This window comes from Lutjanus erythropterus, chromosome 2 (assembly GCF_056507025.1).
Source record: "Lutjanus erythropterus isolate fLutEry1 chromosome 2, fLutEry1.hap2, whole genome shotgun sequence".
Taxonomy (NCBI): domain Eukaryota; kingdom Metazoa; phylum Chordata; class Actinopteri; order Lutjaniformes; family Lutjanidae; genus Lutjanus; species Lutjanus erythropterus.
The window spans coordinates 45,028,675-45,053,777 of NC_139318.1; the positions used below are offsets into that span (position 1 = coordinate 45,028,675).

General features: G+C 39.9%; 2 protein-coding genes across 2 annotated transcripts; both read right to left on the reverse strand.

Annotated features, from left to right (window-relative positions):
• Positions 1 to 830: 830 nt before the first annotated feature.
• Positions 831 to 11,701, reverse strand: mcm2 (minichromosome maintenance complex component 2). Its single transcript, XM_084740845.1, has 20 exons — positions 11,553 to 11,701; positions 9,511 to 9,698; positions 9,250 to 9,422; positions 8,978 to 9,108; positions 8,726 to 8,864; positions 8,515 to 8,612; positions 8,262 to 8,383; positions 7,010 to 7,217; positions 6,284 to 6,418; positions 5,768 to 5,959; positions 5,402 to 5,495; positions 5,223 to 5,301; positions 4,949 to 5,120; positions 4,725 to 4,851; positions 3,829 to 3,941; positions 3,362 to 3,526; positions 3,074 to 3,148; positions 1,783 to 1,965; positions 1,529 to 1,684; positions 831 to 964 (listed from the first exon to the last, which is right to left on the reverse strand). Exons 1-20 carry the CDS (start codon positions 11,556 to 11,558, stop codon positions 854 to 856), a joined length of 2,667 nt encoding a protein of 888 aa, XP_084596971.1. The 5' UTR covers positions 11,559 to 11,701; the 3' UTR covers positions 831 to 853.
• Positions 11,702 to 16,512: 4,811 nt separating this feature from the next.
• Positions 16,513 to 25,081, reverse strand: pigu (phosphatidylinositol glycan anchor biosynthesis, class U). Its single transcript, XM_084740858.1, has 12 exons — positions 24,936 to 25,081; positions 23,911 to 23,975; positions 22,653 to 22,712; positions 22,164 to 22,226; positions 20,736 to 20,845; positions 19,822 to 19,922; positions 19,474 to 19,571; positions 19,125 to 19,279; positions 18,559 to 18,702; positions 18,333 to 18,457; positions 18,029 to 18,171; positions 16,513 to 17,729 (listed from the first exon to the last, which is right to left on the reverse strand). Exons 1-12 carry the CDS (start codon positions 25,063 to 25,065, stop codon positions 17,616 to 17,618), a joined length of 1,308 nt encoding a protein of 435 aa, XP_084596984.1. The 5' UTR covers positions 25,066 to 25,081; the 3' UTR covers positions 16,513 to 17,615.
• Positions 25,082 to 25,103: the final 22 nt, after the last annotated feature.

Here is a 25,103-nt window from a genome sequence, read left to right on the forward strand (position 1 = left end):
CAGAGTTCATTAATGAAGCAGCCTGAGACGTGGACAGGAAACAGACAAAAGACGTGTTTAACAAATACCAGTTTATTATCAAAAACAGACCTACAATCCAACATCAAGTGAATTCCAACAGTAGAAACATCAAACTCTTTATTTTAACATCTTTAAGTACTTTTTTTTTAATTATCTGACACATGGAGGCTTAAGTTTCAGCTACATTTACAAACAAAAAAGTCAGTGAGCCTATAAAATATTATCCATCTTAACAACAGCTGGTAACAAGAAGAACAGACGAGTTTAAGTGGAACAATAAATCCTGTTTTCTTCAACAACATGGACATAAACATGTACATTTTATTTACAAATCGGCCCCACCTGAGGGCAGAGACAGAAAACACAGGAGGAAGAACAGGGTGGACTGAACGCTGAAAGATCTGAAGAGTCTGGTTTACTTGTAATTTACCATCCACTCAGAGTTTTGGAAACACTCCATTTAATGTAAAAGATCTTCTGTACATACAGCCACCTTTTTCCCCCGCTGCCACTTTTAAAATTTAATTCTTTCCAAACAGCATTTAAAGCTCCAACAAAATCATGTTTGCAGAGTTTTTCTGCTGTTTGTTGCAGCATCTCTTCCACCGCCTGCTTCCTCCAGAGGAACAACTTCACACATGTTGACAAACAGTCCTTCAGGTCCATCAGTTAAGACCTAAAGACAACTACGTCTCACTCTGGAGTCCAACATGGTGGAAACAAGTACTTTTTCTTTCCCCCGATGACCCATTATGGGTCTTGAAATAAGAGTTCATGAAGCAGAGGAGGAGGAGGAGGAGGAGGAGGAGGAGGAGGAGGAGGAGGAGAAGGTTTAGAACTGCTGCAGGATGAGTTTCTTCTTCCCGTCGTGGCTGAACTTGTTGGAGCGGAAGAGGTCGCTGTCGTAGAACGCCGTCAGGTTGTGGATGTTGATCTGTCTCGCCTGGAGGAGGACGAGGAGACGATGAGAGAAAGGAGGAGACAAAAAGGAGTTGATCAGAGGTTGGATTCATTTCTTAGAGGACAGCAGAGACTTGGACAAAAACTTTGTTCTGAAAATTACAAGTAATTTTTATCATGCATGTCTTGCACTATACGTCACTTATATGTAGTCCTGGGCGATAAAATGATAAATATCGGTGATAAACGTAAATCAATAGCAATAAAAAAGCAGTCTGATAAAATGTTCGAAATGCACTGAATGCAGAACGCCATTAAAGCACAAAACAACTATGTCCAGCTCACAGACAGCCCGTCATAGTCCTTAATAAAGGAGTGAACTGCAAGTGACACAAGCTTTTCCTCTCCACCTCATGATGTGGACGCACAGTCTTGTCTACTTTCCAAGGGAGAGACAGTTCGTCTCCAACGAGCCTATTGTCCGTCTGTGATAAGTCCCCGTCTAGCTGCTTGTTAGCCGTTTCACAGAGACTTTAACAACATCCCAGTTATCATATTTACACGCACTATTTAACACGTTCATCTCCCCTCTTTCATTAACGGTTACCTTATCCTGCAGGTCTTTCTCTGGGATCTCGATGGTGTCGTTCTGGACTCCGTATCGGTTCCTCTGGTAGGTGACCTGCTCGGCCACCAGCTGCTTCAGGATGAACAGCAGCAGCTCGTTGTTGTCTCTGCGGAAGGCGAGGTAACGGGCAAACGTCTGGACAGAAACACAGGAAAAAAAAAAGATTTAACAAAACATCACCTCAGGAAGAATTTAAACTGAGAATTAGTCTGCAGTCACACACACACACACACCTTCCTCATGCTCCTCATGACGCTGAACTTCTGCGTGTCGATGAAGCTCTCCAGCATGACCCTGATGGCCATGTTGACATCATCCTCCAGCACGTAGTCCCTCAGGTGCATCTTGGCATGAGCCTCCGCCATGCGGATCATGGACTCGATGTGACGAACTGTGATGGGGATGCTGCCTGTGGCCTGTTGGTGAGATCAAACCAACACGGGTGATTTTTCATTATTCAGTCTGAGCCGCCGTTAAAAGCTGCAGCAAATCACTTTTTCACACTACTTTTAAAGTACGACCATCAGAGCTCCTCCAGCGTTCAACTGATTTTCTTCACTGAAGTCAGGTTTTACTCGACCCTGTACAACTTGGTTTATTTATGAGTGGTTATCAATATAAAACAAGACAGAACTTTATTAATCCTGAAGGAAATTCTGGACCAAAAGCTACAGTAACATAAGAAAAACAACCATAGAGCATCAAATAAGTGAAATATATAAAGTGTATAAGGAGTAAATGCATTAAAAAAACAGCACCTAATAGAACAACAACAGAAGTAGGATAAGTAACGTACAAAAGTACAACACATAACAAAGATTAAAGTTAAGTGTCATATTTAATCTAGGACTCTGGTGAAAAATGTCCATCCCAGTTTTTCAAAGTCCAAAGTCTTTAAATGTCCCATTTTGTCAATCTGAAACCAAAGATATTTGGATTAATATGATAATAAATGGAGAAAACTGAGAAATCTCCATATCTGAGGCAGAAATTTTAACATGAAAAGTTACTGTGATAATTTTTAATCAAAATGGTTTAATTATTTTTTTAAATCAGTATTTAAAATGCTGCATTAATGTGTTTTTGTTTTATTTTAAGAGAGGAAGGCAAGAGTGTGGTAAACATCTAGAAACAGAGCTCCTCTATGGTCTTTAATTTGGAGGCGGGGACTAAATGGAGAGCAGCTGATTCTCCACCCTCCCATATCCCTCCTGTCCCATCTGCCCTGGATCTTGGGGACATGGAGCACAATTGTATTAGGACGGCTAACGAGAGACGTCGCTGCTCGACACAGAGTTCCAAGTTGGAGCCGTCATTAAGAAACAGGACTTCAGGTAAATAATGAACTGTTTTAGACAATATGCTTGATCTGAGACCCTCCTCCAGAACTCTGAAACCCTACGACAGTCACACACCTTATGAAACTGATTGCCTACATTTCTTTTCGTAGAATTATTTGTCAGATTCTGAAATTTTCTGATGATTTCTAAACATGTCGTCACTGAAATGTTCAGGCGGTCTCACCATCGACTCTTTGCGGAGGTCACTGTAGATACGAGCCACCTTGTCCTGGTCCATCTGGTTCAGTTTGGGATGAACCTGCACACAAGAAAACAAAAAGTTTTTCCACATTCTGCTGAATCAAAGACCTGCAAAACTTTTCATTTCATCAGCTTCACGATTTGTTGCCTTTGTTTCAAAAAGACAGACGGGTGAAACCAAACACAATATTTAGTTAATACATTTAGAAACAAGTGGGCAGCGCAAACAACACGTATTTGTGAGGGGACATTAAGATACGCGTGTTCGTACCCGCTCTTTGGCGTAGATGATGTACTTCCTCATGAGCTCCTGGGGAATCGGCGGCACGTCAGATGTGTTGGGCAGAACCATCTCCTCTAAGGCCACGCCCCCTTCCTTGTGGCTGGGGTGATGTTTGATGTGAGAGCCGACCACAAAGCGAGCCAACATCTCATCCTGGATGGAAAAAAAAGATCAATTTAGCTTGTGTGTCTGTGAGGCGTTTAAGGACTTCTGCAAATACATCAGGTATTCCGAAGTATTATAAGTATCTATTATATAGCGGAAAACTTGACAGTAAAGGGTGACTGGACTAAAAAAAAAATATATCCAAGACACACTAAAACTTATTTCCCTAATTAGTCATACAAATGCAAGAAAAAAATAATTAATATTAGACATCAGCTGGGCATCAGGCTCTTTTTAACATACAGCATAGGATCATTTATTAAGGTAAAGTTAAAGAAAAGTATGTTTACCTGCACGGGGTCGACGGTGTCCCGGACGACACACAGGACGTCAAATCGAGACACAATGGGCTCGGTTAGGTCCACGTTGTCAGCAAAGGTCAGAGAGGGATCGTACCTGCCGCCTGCGAGGAAATAAAGACAGAGAGATGACGCTCTGAAAGGAAACGCATCGTCACCAACAACCTCCTAAAATCTTTACTTGCATATTTAGACATACTTCACACTGTTCTTTAGCTCTTTTAAGGGCTGCAGCAGAGCCTGTAGAGGATCTTTTGCACCAACAAGAACGCAAAATTGGATGAAAATAAGTTTCTTTGTCCTCGGGTGAATTTTTTGACTTCCCAGATTTGAGTCAGCAAATCAGTCGTAAAATTTATCTGCAAACAAAGATTCACAGGTTCTAGCTCTCAGATGTGAGAATGTGCAGCTTCGCTTTAAATTGAAAATGTGAAAATCTGCAACATTCACATTAAACTTTTCAAAAAGTTCACTGTTAACCCGACAGCTGTCAACAATCAGATGTCAGAGCTTCATAACTGCACTTGAACACACCATACTGGCCTTTTCAACTCTGTCTAAACCTTTCAACATTACTTTATAATGCAATGATACAATCTTTGTACGAAGTAAAACCACAATCTTTACTGTGAGGCTTTAACCATCTCAAGCAGGTTTCAAGTCTTTGCAAGTCGACTTTAACGTTTTGAGAAGAATAGAAACTAACAGCCTGAAAGGTTTGACTTTAATCTATCAAATTCAGTGAGATAAACATGCAGGAATGCTGACATGATCTTCAACAGTTCTCTAATATTAACAATAATTTTAGCTTAATTTTATAGCAAAATATTGCTGACAAATTAGCCTCGGCTGATTTTCACGAACAGATTCCATACTGTGTTACGCACCGATGGGGTTAGAAGCAGCGATGACGGTGCATCTGGCCTGCAGCGAGGTGACGATGCCGGCTTTCGAGATGGAGATGCTCTGCTGCTCCATGGCCTCGTGGATGCTCGTCCTGTCTGCATCGTTCATCTGGAGGACAAAGCGCGGTTACGGGTTTGTCTATTACGACAGAAAAGTATGAACATCTCTCAGCGCGCGTTTGACATCCAGTCACGTCTCGTCTCACCTTATCGAACTCGTCGATCAGACAGACCCCGCGGTCAGCCAGCACCAGCGCTCCGGCCTCCAGCGTCCACTCGCGGGTCACTGGGTGTCTCTGGACGTAGGCGGTCAAACCGACAGCGGAGGCCCCCTGACCTGTGGTGAACACCGCACGACTTGCCACCTTCTCCACGTACCTGCAGAGGAAAATCCAACAGGAAGTCAGATACAAATATGCATCTCATGTATATTTTACATTATTTACTTTATTCCTAAAATTCTTAGTCGTTGATACGTACTTGAGGAACTGGGACTTGGCGGTTCCCGGGTCTCCGCACAGCAGCACGTTGATGTCTCCTCGCACCTTGTGTTTCCCGCCTGAAGAGAGACAGAGCGAAGACCTGATGAGTAACACAAACACACTCACTTCTGCTGTTGTTGTTGTTGTTGCTTCAGGCTGGCTGTCGACTCGCCCTACCGGGATTTTTGGGCTCTCCTCCGAACAGCGACAGGGCCAGGGCTCTCTTGATGTCCTCGTGACCGTAGATGGACGGCGCCATGCTGGCAAAGATCTGCAGACACGACAGAGAGGTGAGTTAGCAAACATCTGCACAGCTGTTGGTCCAGATGACAGATTGCCATCAATCATTTAAAGATCTTGTTTATTATTAATTTTAAAAAGGGCTTTTGACAGAAAGTCTTATTTTCTTTTACTGTTTACATATTTTGACAGGAAAAAAAAAAAACTTGACCTCGGTATCTATGGCAACAGTTATCTGCAGTTTAAAAGTTTCTTCCTAATTCGACCACTCCGGGGATAAATAACCTCAGTGTGACTCCTCACCCTCTCTCCAATGCGCTCATCCTTGGACAGGGCGACGATGGCCTTGACATCCTCGTCGGTCAGCTCGGCCACGGCGACGCCCTCGTCTCTGCGGGCGATGTGATTGGCCAGGATCACTGTGGCAAACACCGGGAAGCCGTTCGCCATGTTCAAAGAGCCGTCGTAGTTGTTGTGGTAGATGCCCGTCAGTTCCTGAGAACAAAAGAAGTGTTCAGGTTAATCCATGAGCTGCAGACTGAAGACGACCACCAAATTTATTTATTTTGTCCTGAACTGTGATTGAAAAGAGTTTTGCAGAGATTAGAATTTGTTACAATTATATTTATGTTTTGTTAATTATTTATTTAGTAACAGATTACACGCAGAAGTTCAGCCTAAATTGCACCCCTGAGTTACTAACTTAACTACTACTAACACTTCCTGACACACAAAATCACATTTTTAACTTTTTGCATTCAATTCACGTTTTCAAGGACAAAAAGGGTTTTATCTCGAAAAGTGTTGAACTCCACTCACGATCTCGTCTCCTGGCTTGCAGCTGTCCACCAGGTCGGCCAGCAGGATGGCGTCTTTGGAGCGAGGGAGGCGGCCGGCAGCTACTTTACCGGGACTCTCCTGGATGGTGATTCTCTGGTAGTTCTGGTACACAGTCTGCAGGGGGAGGAGATGATTCCAGTGACTCATTTTCACAAATTCAGGATGAAAAATGAAAATATTTATAAATGTTGCTCATATTTGATAGATGCCAAAATTCAAGTTAGGGTTTGGGATATTTGTACAAATACACTGCCTACCAGACTGAATCTATCACTGGTTGTTTTTTGGAGGCAGTTTTTTTGGGGGGTGATATTTGTCATTTTATTCTGCTAATGCAACCGTCTGCAGAGTGACGTGTTCTCATCCAGCAGCACAGAGCTCAACCAACCAGCCAGAGCTGAGTGCTGTGAGCTGGGTGAGGAGGAGTGAGAGGAAAACTACCTGCAGAGATGGACTCTTTTTCACGTCTAACACGGTGAATTAAGGATGAGACATATTTGGTTCCTTAGAAGTGAGCCGATGAACCATTCAAATAGAAAAATGCCACTGAAACAGTGAGCATTTGCAAATAATGTTTTCATATTTAAAGCAAAGAGTCAACATTTAAATGAAAGTTCTTCTGAGGTCAAATTTTCCGTCCTCACTTATAAATTCATCATCATAAACAAAATGTTCCTCCTTCACGGCACTCGGGGGGCCTCTCACCTCCTCCATGTTGATCTCGAAGGGGCCCTGAGACTGACACTCCGGACAGGAGCCCGGCTTCACCTCCTGGTTCTGGGACTGGAAGAAGGGTCCCAGCACGAAGTTACACTTGTTACAGTTGTACTTGACCATGCCGAGCTGAGGCAAGACGCCGGTGCAGCTGCTCACCACGCCGCTGGTCCGGATCAGCTGGTTCAGGTGGAGCTGCCTGAAGAGGACAGAAGAAGAAGAAGAAAGAAAGAAAGAAAGAAAGAAAGAAAGAAAGAAAGAAAGCTGTGACTGTTTGATTTCATTCATCTTTAGCTGAAGCAGCAGGTTCGATCTTTGTTGTGTTTTTGTGGAACGGTTTGTGGACCCTGGACTTCACATAAACATGCATTATTTATCATCCCATCTGCTCTTATTGATCCAGATGTCTGCGCTGCTCTCAGCACAAACTCATGATTCATGCCGTGTTTGCGTTTACAGGGCGCAGGAAGTCAGTTTTATTTATATAACCCATAAATTACTCATTTGCCTCGGAGGGTTTTACAATCTGCTGAACATACGACAACATCAATCCTCCGATCCTCTACTCGCATAAGGAAACACACTGCAGGGAAAAAAAGAGAAACCGAGTGCTGCGTTCAAGTCATGTCAGAATTGTTGAGTTTGTCACGTGCAATAGCACCAGCAACCAAGTCGTAATAATGCCTGTGGTAAACTTATGACTTGATACTTAATTTTCATTTAAAACATATTGTTGTGGTGTGATTTTTGCAAGGATCTGTGTCAAACAAAGATGTTTTCTTAAGTCTAAAAATATGATGTGTGGGCCAGGACATTCTGCAGCACGACACTCATTCTGCATTTAACACTCAGTGCCTCCCGTGATTTCAAAATTGCTGTAGGCCATATTACAATTACGGTAAACGTTCTATTAATTGTTCAGCCCCACTCTGAGCTGTATTGCCTGTGTCGATAGATTATTTGTTGTTGTGCTACAGCAGCTGAGCGGCAGGATTATAGATCAGTTTGACTGCTTTGTGGTGTATCAGATCTCCACCAGAGTGAGGCGTAACCTTGGCTTCAAATGCTGTGAGGCTGCGCCTGAGCAAGCGAGCGCCCAAATTAAATCAATGGATATAAATTAATTGATATACTGTTACAAAATAATACTGAGCAGCATCAAAACTTACATGACCAGCACTGTAATCCTAATGTGAACAGTTGGAAGTTCTACATATCTGAAGTGACAAAAGTAGAATCTTACCTGAGCGAGCGAATCTCCTCGACCAGCGGCAGGTTGCAGATGCGGACGTGGATCTCGTGAGCGATGCGGTCGTATTTCGGGTACATGGCCAACACAACTTCTTTGGCTGCTTCATCAAAAACCTGATGGGAAACAGACGCAGAGACGTTTGTTTTCAAGGGACATTTTTGTTTTAAAATAAGACTTTTCTTAACACATTAAAACTGCAGCTACACGGGATGTTTTTATGACCAAACAACACGACTACACTCACCTTCAACATCTCAGTGGGAGCCTCTGGTAGGAAGTAGGCCAGAACGTGCTCTCTGGCTGCGAGGTCTTCATAGTTTACAACTAGACTCTCCTTATTCTCTGGAAGGACAGTGAATTAATTTAAAAACAGAAGTCAGTTAAACATGCGTGACAAAGAGATTTAACTTAGACATTTGTGTTTGTTGTAAACCATGAGTTGAAAGCGCAGCTACCTTTGCACATGTCGCTGATCTTCTCCTTGAAGACGTTGTGGCCATTTTCGTCTACGTGGGTCCGCAGGAAGTTCTTGAAGCGGTTGTAGATCTCGAGCCTGGGAGCTGCCATGGACACCCACTCCCTCACAGTGTGACCCTGCGGAGCGGAGAAACACGGTCAGACCGCCGACAGCAGCTCGGAACAGGAAGAGCTGTAGTGCATCATTACGTCTGGACTTTATGACTAGCAGCTAGCAGCAGTTTTACAACCTTCATGTCCTCCAGGTTCTCGATGCTCTCGATCATTTCCTCTTCCTCGCCCTCTGCAACACCCTCTGCTGCACGCTCAGCCAATCGTCTTCTACGAGCCGCAGGGCGCTCGTCGTCCTCGTCTTCACTGTCTGGATATTCACAATGGATATCAGAAATGACACAGTGAATCTAAGAACACGTGGATAAAGTCGCTAGAGTACTTTGACTTCCTGCATGAGCTCTGTAAGCGTGTTAATGATGACATTAACTGAACAATATTCACTCCTCACCGTAGAGCAGTCCTCTCCTCAGCCTGCCGCTGACGCCCAGCTCCCTGTCCCTCCTCCTCATGGCCTCCTCGGCGGCGGCCCGGGCTCCAGGCGACAGCTCCGACAGATCCTCGTCATCCAGATCCAAACCCTCCGCCTCGTACTGATCCAGAGCCGGGATGGCGCGGTAATCCCTGAGCGGAAACGAGGAAAAAGACTCGTCATCGTGTCCCAGGACTTTCCGACGTAGAGTAAAATCTTGTGTTTGAAATGCGTCCTCACCTCTCCATCCCGTCCCCGATCAGTTCCTCTCCCTCTCCGTCTTCCTCCTCGGGCAGAGGCCCCTCCCCCAGCAGACCCTCAGACTCATCTTCGAAGGGCGGCAGGTCTCGCCCGGGGCTGGAGGTCAGGTCTCCCCTCCTGGAGGCTCGGCTGGGGCTGGTGGCCATGTGGTACGACTCAGAGGAATCCTGACAACAACGAAATAAAAACAAATGACTCTGAATGTTCGCATTTCAAAACAACTACACAACATCTACCTGACTGGCTGCATGAATTCATGTATGAACGTACTGTTCTTGTTTTCTTTTGATCTTATATTCTCAGACATTTTTATTTATTGCTATATATTGTATTTTGTTCCTCATTTTTTTGCTTTTTAATGTTTTTATTTTGTATATTTATAAAATATTTCAACATTTCTTGATGTTGCACAGCTCTTTATTGATTTTTTTGTATTTGGATGGTTTTTAAAGATCCACTGTTTTGCTGTTTATTCACACATTATTGTGGATTTTATTCTTGTATTTTTTTTATGTGCAAAGACAAAACAGTTTATTTTTACATCCTGATATTTAAACGTTTCTTTTAATGTGTATAAAAATGAATTAATTTGCATTCTCCTGAACAAAAAGAGAAATTGCTGTCTTATTGTTTTTAGCTCAGAAATTTTACCTGCAGTAATTTCATTTTACTCATTGCATTAACAGTTATTTTGCATTATTCTTTCTACAGTAAAGGATATTTCTTTTTAATCTGTGATATTTTCCTTTTTAAATGTGTTTTACAGATGTGTAGGCCAGCTGTGGTGTGTCTGTTTTTGCCATACTGCAAACAAAATGTTATTCTGAGTGGGGAAGACTGAACTGAACTTTCATTTTATTATTTCAGGACATGAGTAGGTGTTATACCACCGTTTGTCATAAATGCATTTAAAGTTAAGACGCCTTATAAAAAGACAACAACAACATAATTTTACTTTGTCAGTATCAACTATTTGTACTGATAATTAGAGCTGCTGGAGTATCTCTGCAGCTCTACAGTTCTTCATTATAATGTCACATATTTTATTTTAACAACAAATTACAGTTTCTGTGAACTGTGAATTCCATTTGATCATATTGTAATTGAGTCTGTCAGTTTATTGTGCAGCTCTAAACTGAATCTTGTCACAAGTGATCTGATACAAAATCATCACAAACACAACCTGTTGAATTCATAGTCACAAAAATAGTGTTTCTAACGTGTCCAGGCTGTGTGTCTTCTGAGTTGTTTTACTGCTGTTAACATGATCATAGATGATAAATGTTACATCCATGACAATAATCATAACAGACACAGACCTCAGAAACAATGACTTTACTGGCAGCTGGTGGCCATGTGGTGAAAAACACAGTTACAAAGAAAAAGTGTAAAAAATAAAATAAAGGCTAGAGAATTATAATTAATCACTTACTAAATGAGAATTATGATCCAACATGTGGAAGCTTTATTCTATATTAAGGCATATTTTTGCTGAAAACCTAGAGTATTGTTTAAGTTTAAAGGGTGTTATGTGAACCTTATCAGTTATTCTCTAACGCTAATGTCTGCAATTTAGTTTTTATTTGATTAATTTTAAAACTAAGTCTAATCTACAGACATGTAAACTGGAACTTCATCTTTAGTTAAACTGGCAGGTAACAAAAAGCTGCACAGCCACATGGCAGGTCTGCTTTAACAGCCAGAAGACAAAAAAATCATCAATAACAGATTAATACTTATATAATGAGGAGAGTCTAAACCCCTGATTACAAACTATATTACCGATTCCGAGCAGATTTTACTTTAAAAGCATTTTAATTCAGTTTTCTGATCAAAGCTTCAACACTGTGTCTCTCTGTCATTGTTGTGATCCAGGCAAAAGTGCAAATGTCAGACTTATAAACGGCACAAAACTCAAACAACAAACGTTCCTCTGTTTATTTTAACTTCTTCCTCCTTCAACAGAACCATAAAACTTGATTATATTAATTTTTAAAATGTTTTTAATGGTTTTAACTCACCGCCATTGTTCCGTGTCTGTCTCTTTCAGCCTCTTGATCAGAAACTTCTTCTCCTTCCTGCCGTGAGTCGCTTTTCGCGCGAAATGTCCATGTGACACTCAAAGCCCGCGAAAAATAATGAATATTCAACTACGCTAATGACGTTCGGTCTTCTTATTGGTCGGCCGGTTCTAAAGGGGCGGAGGCTTATAGTAGAGTGCGTTTGGTTTGTTACACCCTCAGTGAAAGTTCGTTCAGCCGCTGTGGCGGTGACGCCTGTGAGTGACAGCGGGGCGGACCGTAAATCAAAACAACCTCACCCTTCCTCGAGCGTTGGAGGAGAGGCGAGGTTTTTGACGTAACATTTTTCCCGGGAAACTGGGGCCGCATTAACTGTCTGCTACACACGGAGTGGGGCTGTATTGCGTGTGGGCGTGGCTGGACGTCAGATAGGCGGAGCTTGGCCAGCGTTAGCCTAGTAAAATAATAACACCATCTGCTGGACGACTGCGAGAAGTGATATAAATCTGAACTCAACTAAATATAGTGGAAAAATATATTTAAAACAACTTTCCACAAATTAAATGCACAATGTCCCAAAATGTGTATTTCTCCTGTTTTTTAATGAACCATTTCAAGACCAATATACAGGCTTTGTATCTGTGTAAAACTTCATGATGACATTAATAATTATATTTGATAAATAATAAGCGTACCACTGTATATATCATTTCATTGGTTAAGAAACATTTTCTCTTCCTGTTTTGATGAATGGTGAACAAGGGGCATAAATACTTTCAAGACTTGGACTTGCAGGAAACAAACCTGGACAACAACAAAGTGAGAAATGGCCTCACCCTCCCCTTCCAAGTGTGTGGCTGTGACAAAAGACACAATGTTGTATCTGAAGGAGTTTAACATGGTGGCCTCTGTGGAAGAGGACCCACACCGTGAGCAGATTTAAACAGCTCATTCTACAGTAAAAACAACACAATGATTCTTATTTTTAGGTGATTATACACCAACGAAAACATACTTAGGAATATAATACTCCATTCCTGCCATATTCTGCCAATAAATCCTCAGAAATCTTACAAAAGACTCTTGACCCCGCTAAAACACACACTAAAAGAATAAGTGATTCATTTTAAAGCTCTGGCCTACTGAGTAGCCTATTATTTTTAAATGAAGACAAAGCAATGTATCTTTTAAAACTGTTTTGAATACAGACTTTTGGATAAATTGCAGGGTTTGTACAGGTGCTTCATTTCTTCAGCACTAATTCAAATGACTGACTGAATTAACTTTTTAGATAAAGAAATAAAATAAGTCTGATATTTGCTGAGCCAGATTCTATAGAAAGTTAATGATTAATTAGTAACTAATTAATTGCCAATGAGAATTTAACTGATTAAACATGTATTTATTGAAAAGTTAATTGATGGTCTAGAAATGGCATTAATGGCACCTAACTGACATTGTTTTGTCTCACAGAGCCATTAAGTGGACAAGCAAACTTAAAATGAGAAAAAAGAGAAAAAATGTGTTTTATATCTTATTAACTAACAATTGATCAAATAATCAATTGTTAGCATTTTCAACTCTCAGTTAGGCAAAATGCACAAAATTCACAACCCTGATAGGCAGCCAAGTCTATTTGCAGACAGGTGACACATTTTGAAACACGAAACTTTGTCATGTTTTCCTCTTATTTATCACTAGTCTTTAGAAATCTGTCACAAAACATAATTTTGGTTGATAGTAGCAGAATAATCTGATTTAATGTGATAAAGAGGGGAAATATTTTTTATGTAAGTATGTCATTTACCAGAGCTGCAAGGTGCTGGAAAAGCTTGAAAATGCTTGAAAAGTGCTTGAATTTCACTTTGGAAAAGGTGGTCCAATCCTGAAATTATGATTTTAGTTGACATGTGCAAATCTGATTTTGAGGACCTCAGAGCAGACGAAGCTTTCGGGGCCCCCTGTAATTAAAAAACAGACAGATGAAACCAACACCTCAAATTTTAATAATCACTATTTATAACATGTTCATTCATTCATCAAACATAACATCATCCCTTCCAAACCCTGCATCTTAATAGCTTCAGCAGAACAAAACATTCATTTATACAGTATCAAAACAAGACAAGAGCTCCTCCTCTTTATTACGGAAATTGAAAAAAAAATCAAAGAAAAGAAATTAAATCTCTTTGCAAAGTTTTTTAGTGCAGCAAATAAATAAATATCACAAATTAATTTTCACTCATTGGTATCAAAATGGCGACTGTCGACCTGCTCAAACAGATGAGTCATTTAAAAAGCACAACTGTCATTTCACATGAAAACCAGTTTAAATAATACATGTTTTTGCTCATGTTTAGTCGCTGATGTTAAAATTATTTCAGTAACTATTGTTCTTTTGGTGAAATTCGTTGCTTATGTCATTATTTTCGCAGGCCGGCCAGCAGAAACCAATTATTAAACAAAAACATTCATCTGTAGACTTCATAATATAAAATAAAACATGAAAAACAGGAGATCAATCTTTGTATCAGTGTCCCGACACTTCTGAGGCTGTTTTAAGGCTTATTTTAAGGGTGTTACTTAAATCTAGATGTGTGTCAGTAGCTTCTACTACAGGCACAAATGTTTTGTTAGCATTAAATTCTTCATTACAGTCGAAGTTTTAAGAAATCCAAATTAAAGAGGAAGATGATAAACTAGAAAGAGAAAAAAAAATGAGCAGTGGTTTGTCCCAAATCCACACTACACTAATTCAAAGAAAGTATGTAGTGTGACCATAATATAAATGTGACTACATTAAAGGGATAGTTCCTATTCTTTGTGTGACTTTGGTAAATCAAAACTAACCTTTTAAAACACCAAAGTCACACAATAACACAAACAAACTAACAGATGGTGGCAGCAGTAGACCAGCAAGTCCCACCGTAAAATTACTGCTTTTGTCAAAGGGGTTTGGTGGCAGGGAGACAGCCATACAACGAAAGGAAAAAACATCTGAGGTGAAGTAAAGCAGTAAAATTATTCTTATTGATTATTTTTAGGTGGGTTTGGAGGAGCACAGGAGGAGAACAAAACAATCAGTGAAGTATTAAATCTTAAGAAAGATGTTTTCTTTCTTAAGTTTAACTGGCAGTGAGACGTTTGTTGTTAGAATAAAATCGTAAAGCATGTCGACTTTTTGTAAACTAGCAGCTAAAACAGTAAACCATGATAGCATGTAGCACATAACACGTACAGTTAGTGTGTAGTATGGATTTGGGACACACTGTGATGTTTCATGTCATCTTTTAAGTCCTATATTTAAAGTTTTACATTTTGAAAGAAAAAAAAAGTAATTTGCTTTCTGGCAGTTAGAAGAGAAGATTTATACTGCGGCTGCAAGTAATTTTCATTGTCGATTAATCTGTTGATTATTTTCCTTGATTAACTGATTAGTTGGTGATCGGTGTTTCCCAGAGCACGAGGTGGCATCCTCAGGTGTGTTGTTTTGTCAACAAACCAAAGATATTCAGTTTGTCACAGAGAACTAAAGAAACCAGAAAATATTCACATCTGTGAAGTTAAAATTAGAAAGTTTGGACTTTTTTTTCAAACCGATTATTGAAATAATTGTTGATTAATTTAATAACTGATTCATAATCAGTTAATCGTTGCAGCTCTGATACTACTCTCATATCTGTCTGTTAAATATGAAGCTACAGCCTGCAGCCAGTTAGCTTAGCATAAATACTGGAAACAGAGGGGAAACAGTTAGCCTGGCTCTGTGCAAAATACAACTACCGGCACCTCTAAAACTCACTGATTGACAAAATACAATCAGTGGAGAATCCAGGAGGTTACTGGCCTTTATGCTAAGCTAAGATAACTGTCTGCAGCTTCATATTTACTGTGCAGACATGAGAGTGATGGTGATCTTCTCATCTAACTCTCAGAAAGAAAGCAAATAAACACACTTCCCAAAACGCTGAACTAGTCCTTTACATGAGAGATGAGAAGAGTAACCCCAGGTCCAGAACTGTGACACACTTTGATAGGCCCACGTAAAAGGAAGGATTAATTTTAAATGTTAAATTTCACAATAAGTTCATCATATTAACTTGCATGCAGAAATAGAGAAAAAGCTTTATCTGTTAGTGACTCATTTAGTGGCACATTTATGAGTCCAAACTTGATTATTAGCTGGAAATCGTGTCCTTTGTGAAAGCCGGATATTAAAATTTATGAAGCTGTAATTTTGACACACGGAAAACACAAAGGACGACGCAGGTTTCTGCTCCCCACAGACCCTGAATTTAAGCACTTCAGTTGTTGAAACATTCACTGTTGTCTCTGTCAGACGTGCTCTCAGTCAGGCGGTGACTGGAACTATCAGGGGTTTAGTGATCGCTATCAGTAACTTCTTTTAGACAAACACCTTTGTTGTTTTTAGGCAGCTGAAGCTATTAAAGGGTAAATTCTGTACTTTTCAACCTGGACCCTATTTTCACATGTTCTTCTGACAACAATTTCTCAAACTGGTCCAGTATTGAGTGAGACTGCTGCAGCTACCAGCCGCTAAATGGGCTGCTTTGTCATTTTTATGGGAAATTTGGGCAACTAAAAATGCTTGTTTTTGCCACTGACTGGCTCAGATTATTTTAAATGTCCAAAAAATATTATGGAAGTGACCCCTACTGAGACAGACCTTTGCGTTAAAGAGTAAAACAGCTGTTTTATTGCTCTTGCCAAAGTCACCAAACTCCATTTATATTTAGGATATATTTTTATCCTTGTAAAACACACTTAATTCAAACACGGCAGAAACAAAATAAACCTCACCAAAACTGTCTTGTTTTGTTTTTCCACTGTTCCAACAATCACCCACTCTGATTTGTTTGAAATAAACCTTTAATTCAATAAGCCAAGATGGTTTAAGTGAGTTGTATATTGCTTTTTTGAATGACGCTGAGGATGATAAAATGACTGTTTCTGTAAATGGAGTCTGGTGGCTTCAGCCAGAGTGATAAATCAGCTGTTTCTGGCTAAATAAAAAGGATCTTACTCTTTTAAAAAAGGTCTGTCTTTGCAGGGATCCTTTCCTTGATGCTGTCAGACAGTTAAATAACAATCTTCTACTTCTTCAGCACTTCCACTGGACATACATTGACACAAAAACATGAGGAAATAGGGTCAAGGTTAGAAAATATAAAATTAAGAGTTACCCTTTGAGTTTTTTGTTTCATGATGAGGTTAGTGTTGGTTTGTTTGACTAGTTTTCACTCAAGATGAGATGCAACACTGATAATCTGGAATTTGTTCATTAAAGAGCAGACTGTTAAAACGGTGAAAGGCAAACAGGAAGAAAATGGTGAGAAAAAGAAACTGAGAAATAAACTGACATTTTAGGCTCCCAGACAAACCTTAAAAAAGTTTTCCACTTCCTGCCACTACAGATACCAGTTTTAACACATATATAATCAGGTAAACACAAAACAACATAAAGACAACGGGAGAGCTGGATATCAGAAATGATCAAATCAGCGCGAGGAACAAGGCTTCACAATAAAAGCCCCTCCAGTGTGGCAAAAAAAAACCCTGTGTGAAGCTGTGTGAGCGTTGCTTCTTCAAAATAAAAGCTGTCCAGGATGGAGCTGCAGAATAAACAGTGTCAAAATAAAATTCTTCTAGAGTGGCGGTCAGGAGAAAGAAGGCTTCAAAATAAAATCCACCCTCACAGGCATCCGGGTACAGTGAGGCTTCAGAATAAGAGCGCTCCAGAGGAAAGAGTGAAAAGAGGATAAACAGATGTTCAGTTGTTGTTCGTTTGTTTCACACAGCAGGAGCCTGATCTCTACATCACTCCCTCTCAGTCATGTGTTATGTTGTGACTTGCAGTTTGCATGTGGCGTCGTACCAGACACACTTCCTGCATGTGTGCTAATGTTTCATCTGAGGACCAGTGTGGCTCTGACAGTCTTTTATCCTCCTCAGTTTGTTGTTTGTTCCCTGTGAGCGAGGAGAAGTGAGACCTCGAGCGGGTCCTCCTTCCTGGTAGAGGCTGTCAGCCAGGTGGTGTGTGTTTTATTTAAGAACCAGCGTAGCCTCAGAGCCATCTTTCCTCTTCAGATAGAGTCCATAGGTGAGATGGTGCTCCCTCCTCAAGAAAGCGTAAAAATAATCCGACACCAGCAGAATCTGAGGGGAGATACATATTAAAACACTGATTAATCCCTCATTATATGATTTAGAAAAGAAATTTAGAGTAATTTCACTCTCTAATAACTGATTTTAATTTAAAAAACAAAAAGTGAGACCCAAGCTAAATTGGTTAACTTGATATGTGACTTTAAATTAAAGTTACGGTGCTTTGCTGTGGTTTCTCTCTGGCTATGTGCAGTTACTGTAATATTCTCCAAAATAAAACACACTTGAGAGAAAATATTCATCCCCATGACAAAGACAGATGTCTTTAATGTCAGTCCAGTCTGTCCTACCTGTGCCACGTTGAACAGCAGCGTTATGGCGTAGTAGAAGTTGGAGTTGGCGCTGCCGGCGTAGATCCAGAGGTGCCAGAGGACGGGGAACAGAGCCGAACAGGCCAGCAGGACGCAGGACACCAGGAAGATGTTCCTCAAGACTGAACAGGAAGTGAAACCAGGACAGAGATGGTTTTACTCTGACATCACTAGTTAAATGTTGGCATGTTAACTTCCAGGTGAAAACATAATGACTACTGCTGAAGAGTTGTTGAGTTTTAATGTCTTAATGTGATGATTAATATACAACATCTGCACTCACATCTGTGCAGGTGACTCCAGACAGGAAGGAAGGCCAGGTAGAGAGCGATGTCTCCCACGGTGGGGTAAGACTTAAAGATGGAGATCACAGCTAACTGCATGAAGATCAGAAACACCGGGTGCTCCCTGAAACAAACACATACAGTATATATTTTTAAAGAATTTAGCCTCTTAATTGCATTAACTTTGAAAGGACAGATGGTGTGAGAGGAGAGCAGAGGACTCACTTGAGTTTGATGGACAGAGGGATGGTGTAGAAGAATACGTTGATCTGGAAAACGCAGAGGAAGAAGAGGCGGAAATGTTCAAACATCTCGGCGAAGAAATACCAGAAGAGGCCGATGTTGGGCGTCAGGTCGGGTACTGAGAGACTGGAAGGGAGAGAAAACACACAGTCACAGCAGGACGACAGCTGGACTGTCCAAACGCCTTTGCACACCAGACACCTTTTTTTTTCATGCAACTGCAAATTATAATATTTTTCAAACCTGTAACCTGTGTGTAAAGACCTTTATGGACATTTGAGAAATAAATACAATATGCTGACTTTTAAACAGCCAATTTTCTGTTTTAAACACAAAAGGCACAATACAGCCACCTTCAGATCAGTAAGAATGGAGTGAATCCATTGGCAGGATTGTGTAACACACAGGTTTGTGTGTCCCCGTGCATGAGACAAACAACACAGTGACCCACTCATAATTAAAAAAACCTGCTCCGTAACACTACTAAAGGTCAAAAACTCCACAGGGAACCTTTCAACTTTGATTAAAGCTTTCATTTCATCACTCACATGAAGCCGTAGACAGACGGCAGGTAGTCCCACGAGCCAAGCAGGAAAAAGGACAGACAGACGATGACGAACAGGCTGCCGAGGTATATGAAGGCATACTGCGCGATGAACCACCAGAAGCTGACCCGCCGGAAGTTCACGGGGATGTACTGACGCTGGGGAAGGAGAAACAGACACACGGAGAGGCGTCAATCAAAGGCATAAATCCAGGAAGTTATACTCAAACATTTAAAGAAAGGCAGAGAGAAACTATGAGAAGGGTTTTGGAAATGAATGGTAGAGGACAAAAAGGGCAGCAGTAGAAAGGGAGACAGACAAAGGTTATGATGGAGGAGCGACGTAAACATACCTGCATCAGATAGAGCACCGCTGGAGCGCACAGAGTGAGAGGATAGATGGATTGGTACGTGGCCAAGGACAGAAAAATGGCACTCAGCAACATATTTCCTGCAACACAAACAACAAATTACTCAAATCAAATAATCACCTCATGTTTTTATTGCTGCTTCTGCAAAATGCCTCAAAACTAAAACATTAAATGTTTCAGACAGTCAAAGCAAAATTCTTTCTTTTTTAAAATAAAACCTGATGTATTACTTTTAAAAACAGAACAGAAAAACAAACAGAAAACAGTCATGTCTCACTGAGGTAGAAATTGAAGTTACTGATCCAAAAATGTTTGTATAATAGAATTTACCCTTTATTGTGGAGAGGAAAAAGAGGGCGATGACAGCGTTGTTCAGACCGCAGGTCGACTTGGCGATGCAGGACAGGATGGTGAACGGGTTCAACAGGTAACTGTGAGAGAAGAAGAAACAATGTGATGGTAAAACTACATGAAGACTTCTCTGATACTTCTGCGCACCAAGATGTGGATGATTTTCCAACAAGCTACTTTTTAAAAGTCTTTTGTATTCCCTTCATGACCTTTGAGGTTACAATAAAACATTAATTAGTTTTTATTTCATATCTTACATAAAGCAGCGGTGCTTTCTGCTACATGCTAATGTCAATGCGCTAACAGGGTTGTACAGTTTTTTTGACAGCAAAATTCAAGCACTTTCAAGGTATCTAAAGCAAAACTTTCCAGACTCTGATCTTAATCACCACGTTTAAATTATTATAAATGCAAAGGTGAAAAATAAAGTTAACAGAATCCCTTTCCACCCACAGTAATCAATGGATAATGTAACTCTGTTTATTTTATCAGCTGTTCATATCAACGGAGGATTTATCTAACTGTGAATGACAACGTAACGACAGAATCATTTCATTTGTAAAATATGTAAAGATTTTTGGTTTACATGAGTGATTGTGTCAATGAGACACCAGATTATGTTTAAAATCAAGTATTTTTCATGATTCCAGTAAGATATCGTCTACAAGGTGTTCAGTGACTCCATGACTGTTGACATGTCTGATTCGTCTCTGGTCCAACCTGCCTCATCACCATCAGAGCGCAGGAAGTCTCTCACCGAGTCACAGGAGGAATCTGAGAATCACTATGGACACCTGATCTGAGACAGTGACCATCTCAACAGACGCCTGGTTAAAATGCACTCTGGGAAGTGTGTGTGTGTGTGTGTGTGTGTGTGTGTGTGTGTTACTTACAACATGGCTACTTTCAGAGGGATGTAGTACATTTCTTTGGGGCTTCTGATGAGCTCCAGACAGTCGAGGGGGTAGCGGTCCGCCTCCAAGGCAAATTTCTGCTTCCTGAACTAAAACAGAACATCAAACATGTCGCTACAAACACGTCTACAATACAACACACCAAATAACACAATGAACGTCAAAGTTTGATTTTCTAATAATAAATACAGCTGCACAGTACAGAAAAAATATATATTTCCTTTTGCAATTGAAATATGATAAATGATTAGTATGAATGAATGATCATTTTAATTTTAACCTAAAGAAAATATTAAAATATTTATTTTTTCACTCGTCTGACATCTACGACATCAGAAATCTACTTGCCTGAAGTCAATATTTACTTGGCCCTGTACAAATACATATATTAGCTGTTATTAAATAACAACAAAGACTAAAGTTCTCCTTCACCAATGATTAATAAGATGCAAAACACACATTTTTCTTTGTCTTTTTTCCCCTAATTTTCTTGATTTTTTTCGTCATTTTTTCCTTATTCTAAGTTAAACCCTATTAAACAACTGGCTCTGCAGGAAAAAAAAAAAAGTCAAATGAGGTACAAGTACCGCCATTCCTAGACTACTGTTTAATTATTAATTAATATGTTTTACTGGTTAAACTCTTGACAGTAATTATTTGATTAATAACTAATCATGAACATCCCTCGCTGCAATGTCCATAAAACATATTGGTCTATAAAATACATTCAGTTTAGCAGGAAAGCAGGAAATCCTCCATATGTGAGAGGCTGCCATTTTGCCTGAAAAAATAACTTTTTTTAAAACTTGATTATCAAAATAGTTGAATAGTTTTATTCTTTTTTACCACTTGCCCAGTTGGACAAGTAAGTTTATCAGATGTACTTCAGACCATCCAGATTGTTGAACCCTGAACATGTTTTCTTACATCTGCAGAACAAGATCTGTATGTCAGGACTGTCTCTGCAGCTTCACAGCACTTCATCATAATGCTATTTTATCATATTCATCAAAAAACTACAGCGTCTGTGATTGGGATATTGTGATTTTGATAATATTTAAATAAATCCATGGCTTATATGTAAAAACAGTATAATTTATTGATCAAAACTCCATGCCATGCAGCAGTGAAACAAAATTATAGCTGTAAAATATTTCTCGTTGGGTGGTTGGACTAACAATGTAGTTGAAATAAATAATCATACATTGTCCATGTCATCATATCACTGTCATGTTCTGCTTTAATTCGTTTACAGTGCTGTGAGTTTTTGCCTTTTAACTTCAAGTTAAAATACGGTATTTTTTAACCTGGCATATCAGGTTGAAAAGTAGTGGAATTTCCCTTTAAAGTCCAAATATTTTAGTTTATTTCCTCCGCACTTTGGCAGACACTTTACTGTTTTCTTACCACTTGTTTGTTGTAGTCCTTCACTGCCATGTAGAGAGCCACAGCAGTGATCACATCTGCTAACTACACAGACAGAAAGACAGAGAATGAGCAGCCGAGCCTCTGAAATATGATAATATTTAAAAATAAAAAACACCTATATACTTTCTTTCCAAATCAGTGGAGGCAGACATTTCTTTTCACAGAGGAAGCAGTTTGAATTAAAGTGTTGCAGCGCAGACTGCTGAGTTTTCCCATCATCACTCACGTCACAGAAAATCCTCCCGTATATTCACCAGAGAAAATCTGAAGCATTAGCATCTCATTCTGTTATTGTTTTTTTTTAAACCCAAATGCTTAAAATGTCATTTTATTGCAGCTCAGAAGACAAATGACTGTTGGTTTTCATTCCCTGCTGGAAACATTCAGCCAAAGAATGTCATTTCTTGTGGGCCGTATAAATACATGAAACAGACTCTAATAAAAGACGTTTCTCGTCTTCGCGCTCACCATGAATGTTATCTCTGCGTAGTCCACCACAAAGTGAAAGAGGTAAATGATGAGAGGAGTCTGAGGAGGAAAGAAACAGACATTCAGAGAACAAACACGTGCAGAGATTTAGGACAATAAAATTTTTATTTAAACATTTGTGCATGTTTCTCGTCTTTGACAAAAAAAAAAAAAAAAACCTGAGGTCTCCACAGGTAGAGACTGCTTTTTGAGGGTGTGTGTGTGTAGTACCTGTGTGTTCACACACATTTAATCTGGTCAAAGGGTTAGGAGAGTTTCTGCAGACTGATACTGTCCTACCTATGATGTGATGTCACTTCCTCTGAGTTTGACTTACAACAGGGTTCATACACCGTTTCCAAAGTCAAATTCAAGCACTTTTCAAACTTTTCCAGCACCTTACAGTGGTGGTAAATGACATTTTTATACCAAAAAAATATTATTTCACTTCTTCATCACGTTAAATCAGATGTCATTGTGACATATTGTGCTATTATCAAAATTAAAATATTCAAAATGTGTCACGTCTGTAAGTAGACTTGGCTTCCTATATAGCCATTTTCCTTAAACAATAGTTGAAAATGCTAACAAACAACGAATTGAATAACATTAATAATTGATCAGATACAAAAAACATGTTTTTCTAATTTTCTTCTTTTTTTCACATTTTCTTTGTTTTTCTCATTGAAGTTTTAAGTTTCTTTATTCGATGAATGGCTCCATCAAACAAAACAATGTCAAATGAGGACTAGACTTCTGATTAATTATCTGTGGATACTGGTTTAATTGGCTAAACTGAAGTGTTTTCAAGGATTTCCAGCACCCATACAAACCCTGATACAAGAAACCAACAAAAGCAGTAAAGAAAACGGCATCTGCCTTTAACCTGCCACCACAAACACGGGACATGCGTGTGCTGGTGTAAACAGGAAGTAGACTGTCTAATCTATGGTTAGTTGCTCAGTTGCAGAAAATACTATGAACACCAATGATGAAAAGCAAGACCAGAGACTTCTTTGCTTGGACCGACGATGAACGTCTTGTGAAAGTAAGAAGATTAGCTTATCAGTATTTTTATTAACTCCTCTCTTCTTTCGGTGTGGTGTTTGGAGATGTTTTGAAGAGTAAATCAACTCAACACAATAAAAGTTAGGAAGACAAAAATAGGCGAAATTTCTCCCCTCCCAAGTTCCAGTGGAAATAACACCCTTGGTAATCAATACGTGCGTGTGCATCTGTGCATCTGTGCATCTCTCACCTCATGGAAAACATCTCCAGAGTACGGTGAGACTCCTAAGTCAAGCAGAGCCAAACCTTCAACAACTGCAAACAAAAACAAACAAACACACACCAGATCACAGACAGACAGTTATTCATCTTTGGGATGTTGTGTCATCATGTTTCCCTTCTCTTACTGCACTGGCTGCAGAGCTTCACTACTGTGATGCAACTTCCTGTTAGAACTGCCTAATGAACAATTCATGAAGAGTTGCGGTGTTTCCATCTAATTCACACACCATCTATATGTCTCCGGTTCTGGATATAACAGTTAAAATCAGTCAAAAAATTGTAATCAATAATTACTACTGCATTTTGGATTTGCTTCAATTCATAACTCCCTCACACACTCTTATTATTTATATTGCTCAAAAATGTATCAAATCAAATGCTGCGACATAATATGTAAAATTATAATCAATATTTATCAACTATAATTTCATTATCGGAATAATAAATAATAATATAAATGTCCCATTATCAGCCCAGATATTTATCATGCATGAGTAATTTCATTAAACCTGGACAGAGACACTATAAACCGTCTCAACGTGTCAGTACTCCAGTAAGATGCTCTGGCCTGAATTGAATTTTCAGTGTTAGGAAAGGTAGGTTGTCCTATTTGCCGGTACATATATTTGGGTCACAGAATGTGATGGGTCACAGAATTGAGTGTAACACCGGTAAAGACTCGGTGCTCTCTTGATGACCGCTGCACGAGCATCTTTGATCCAGAAGCAAAACAGAATGAAGCAGAAATGTGAGTCAAAACCAATTCAAATCTTCAACGACAGAAATCACAACGAAGCTGACATATTCCCCTCAATACAGTGTCAGTGAGGTTTCTAAAGGTGGACTGCAAAGCCAGGTTTTTGTAGCTAAACCGGTTTGGCGTTATCGACCTCACTCAGTTTTACCGGGTAACAGCGCCGAGGCTGGAGAAGCAACCGGAGCGGAGTTTCAGCGAGAAAACTGTCCCAAGAAAGGCGCTAAACCCCCGCTTACCTCTTTTCCAGGCGTTTAACGGAGATACCACCTCCACTCTCTCCGCAATTAAGTCCACTAAACTGGATCTATACAGAGCTGCACGTATTGTAACGGCTAAAATCAAAAGTAGTGTCAAGGGAGCCGCCATCTTGACAAGGAAGCTCTCTCGCCCTGCGAGGTGCACGA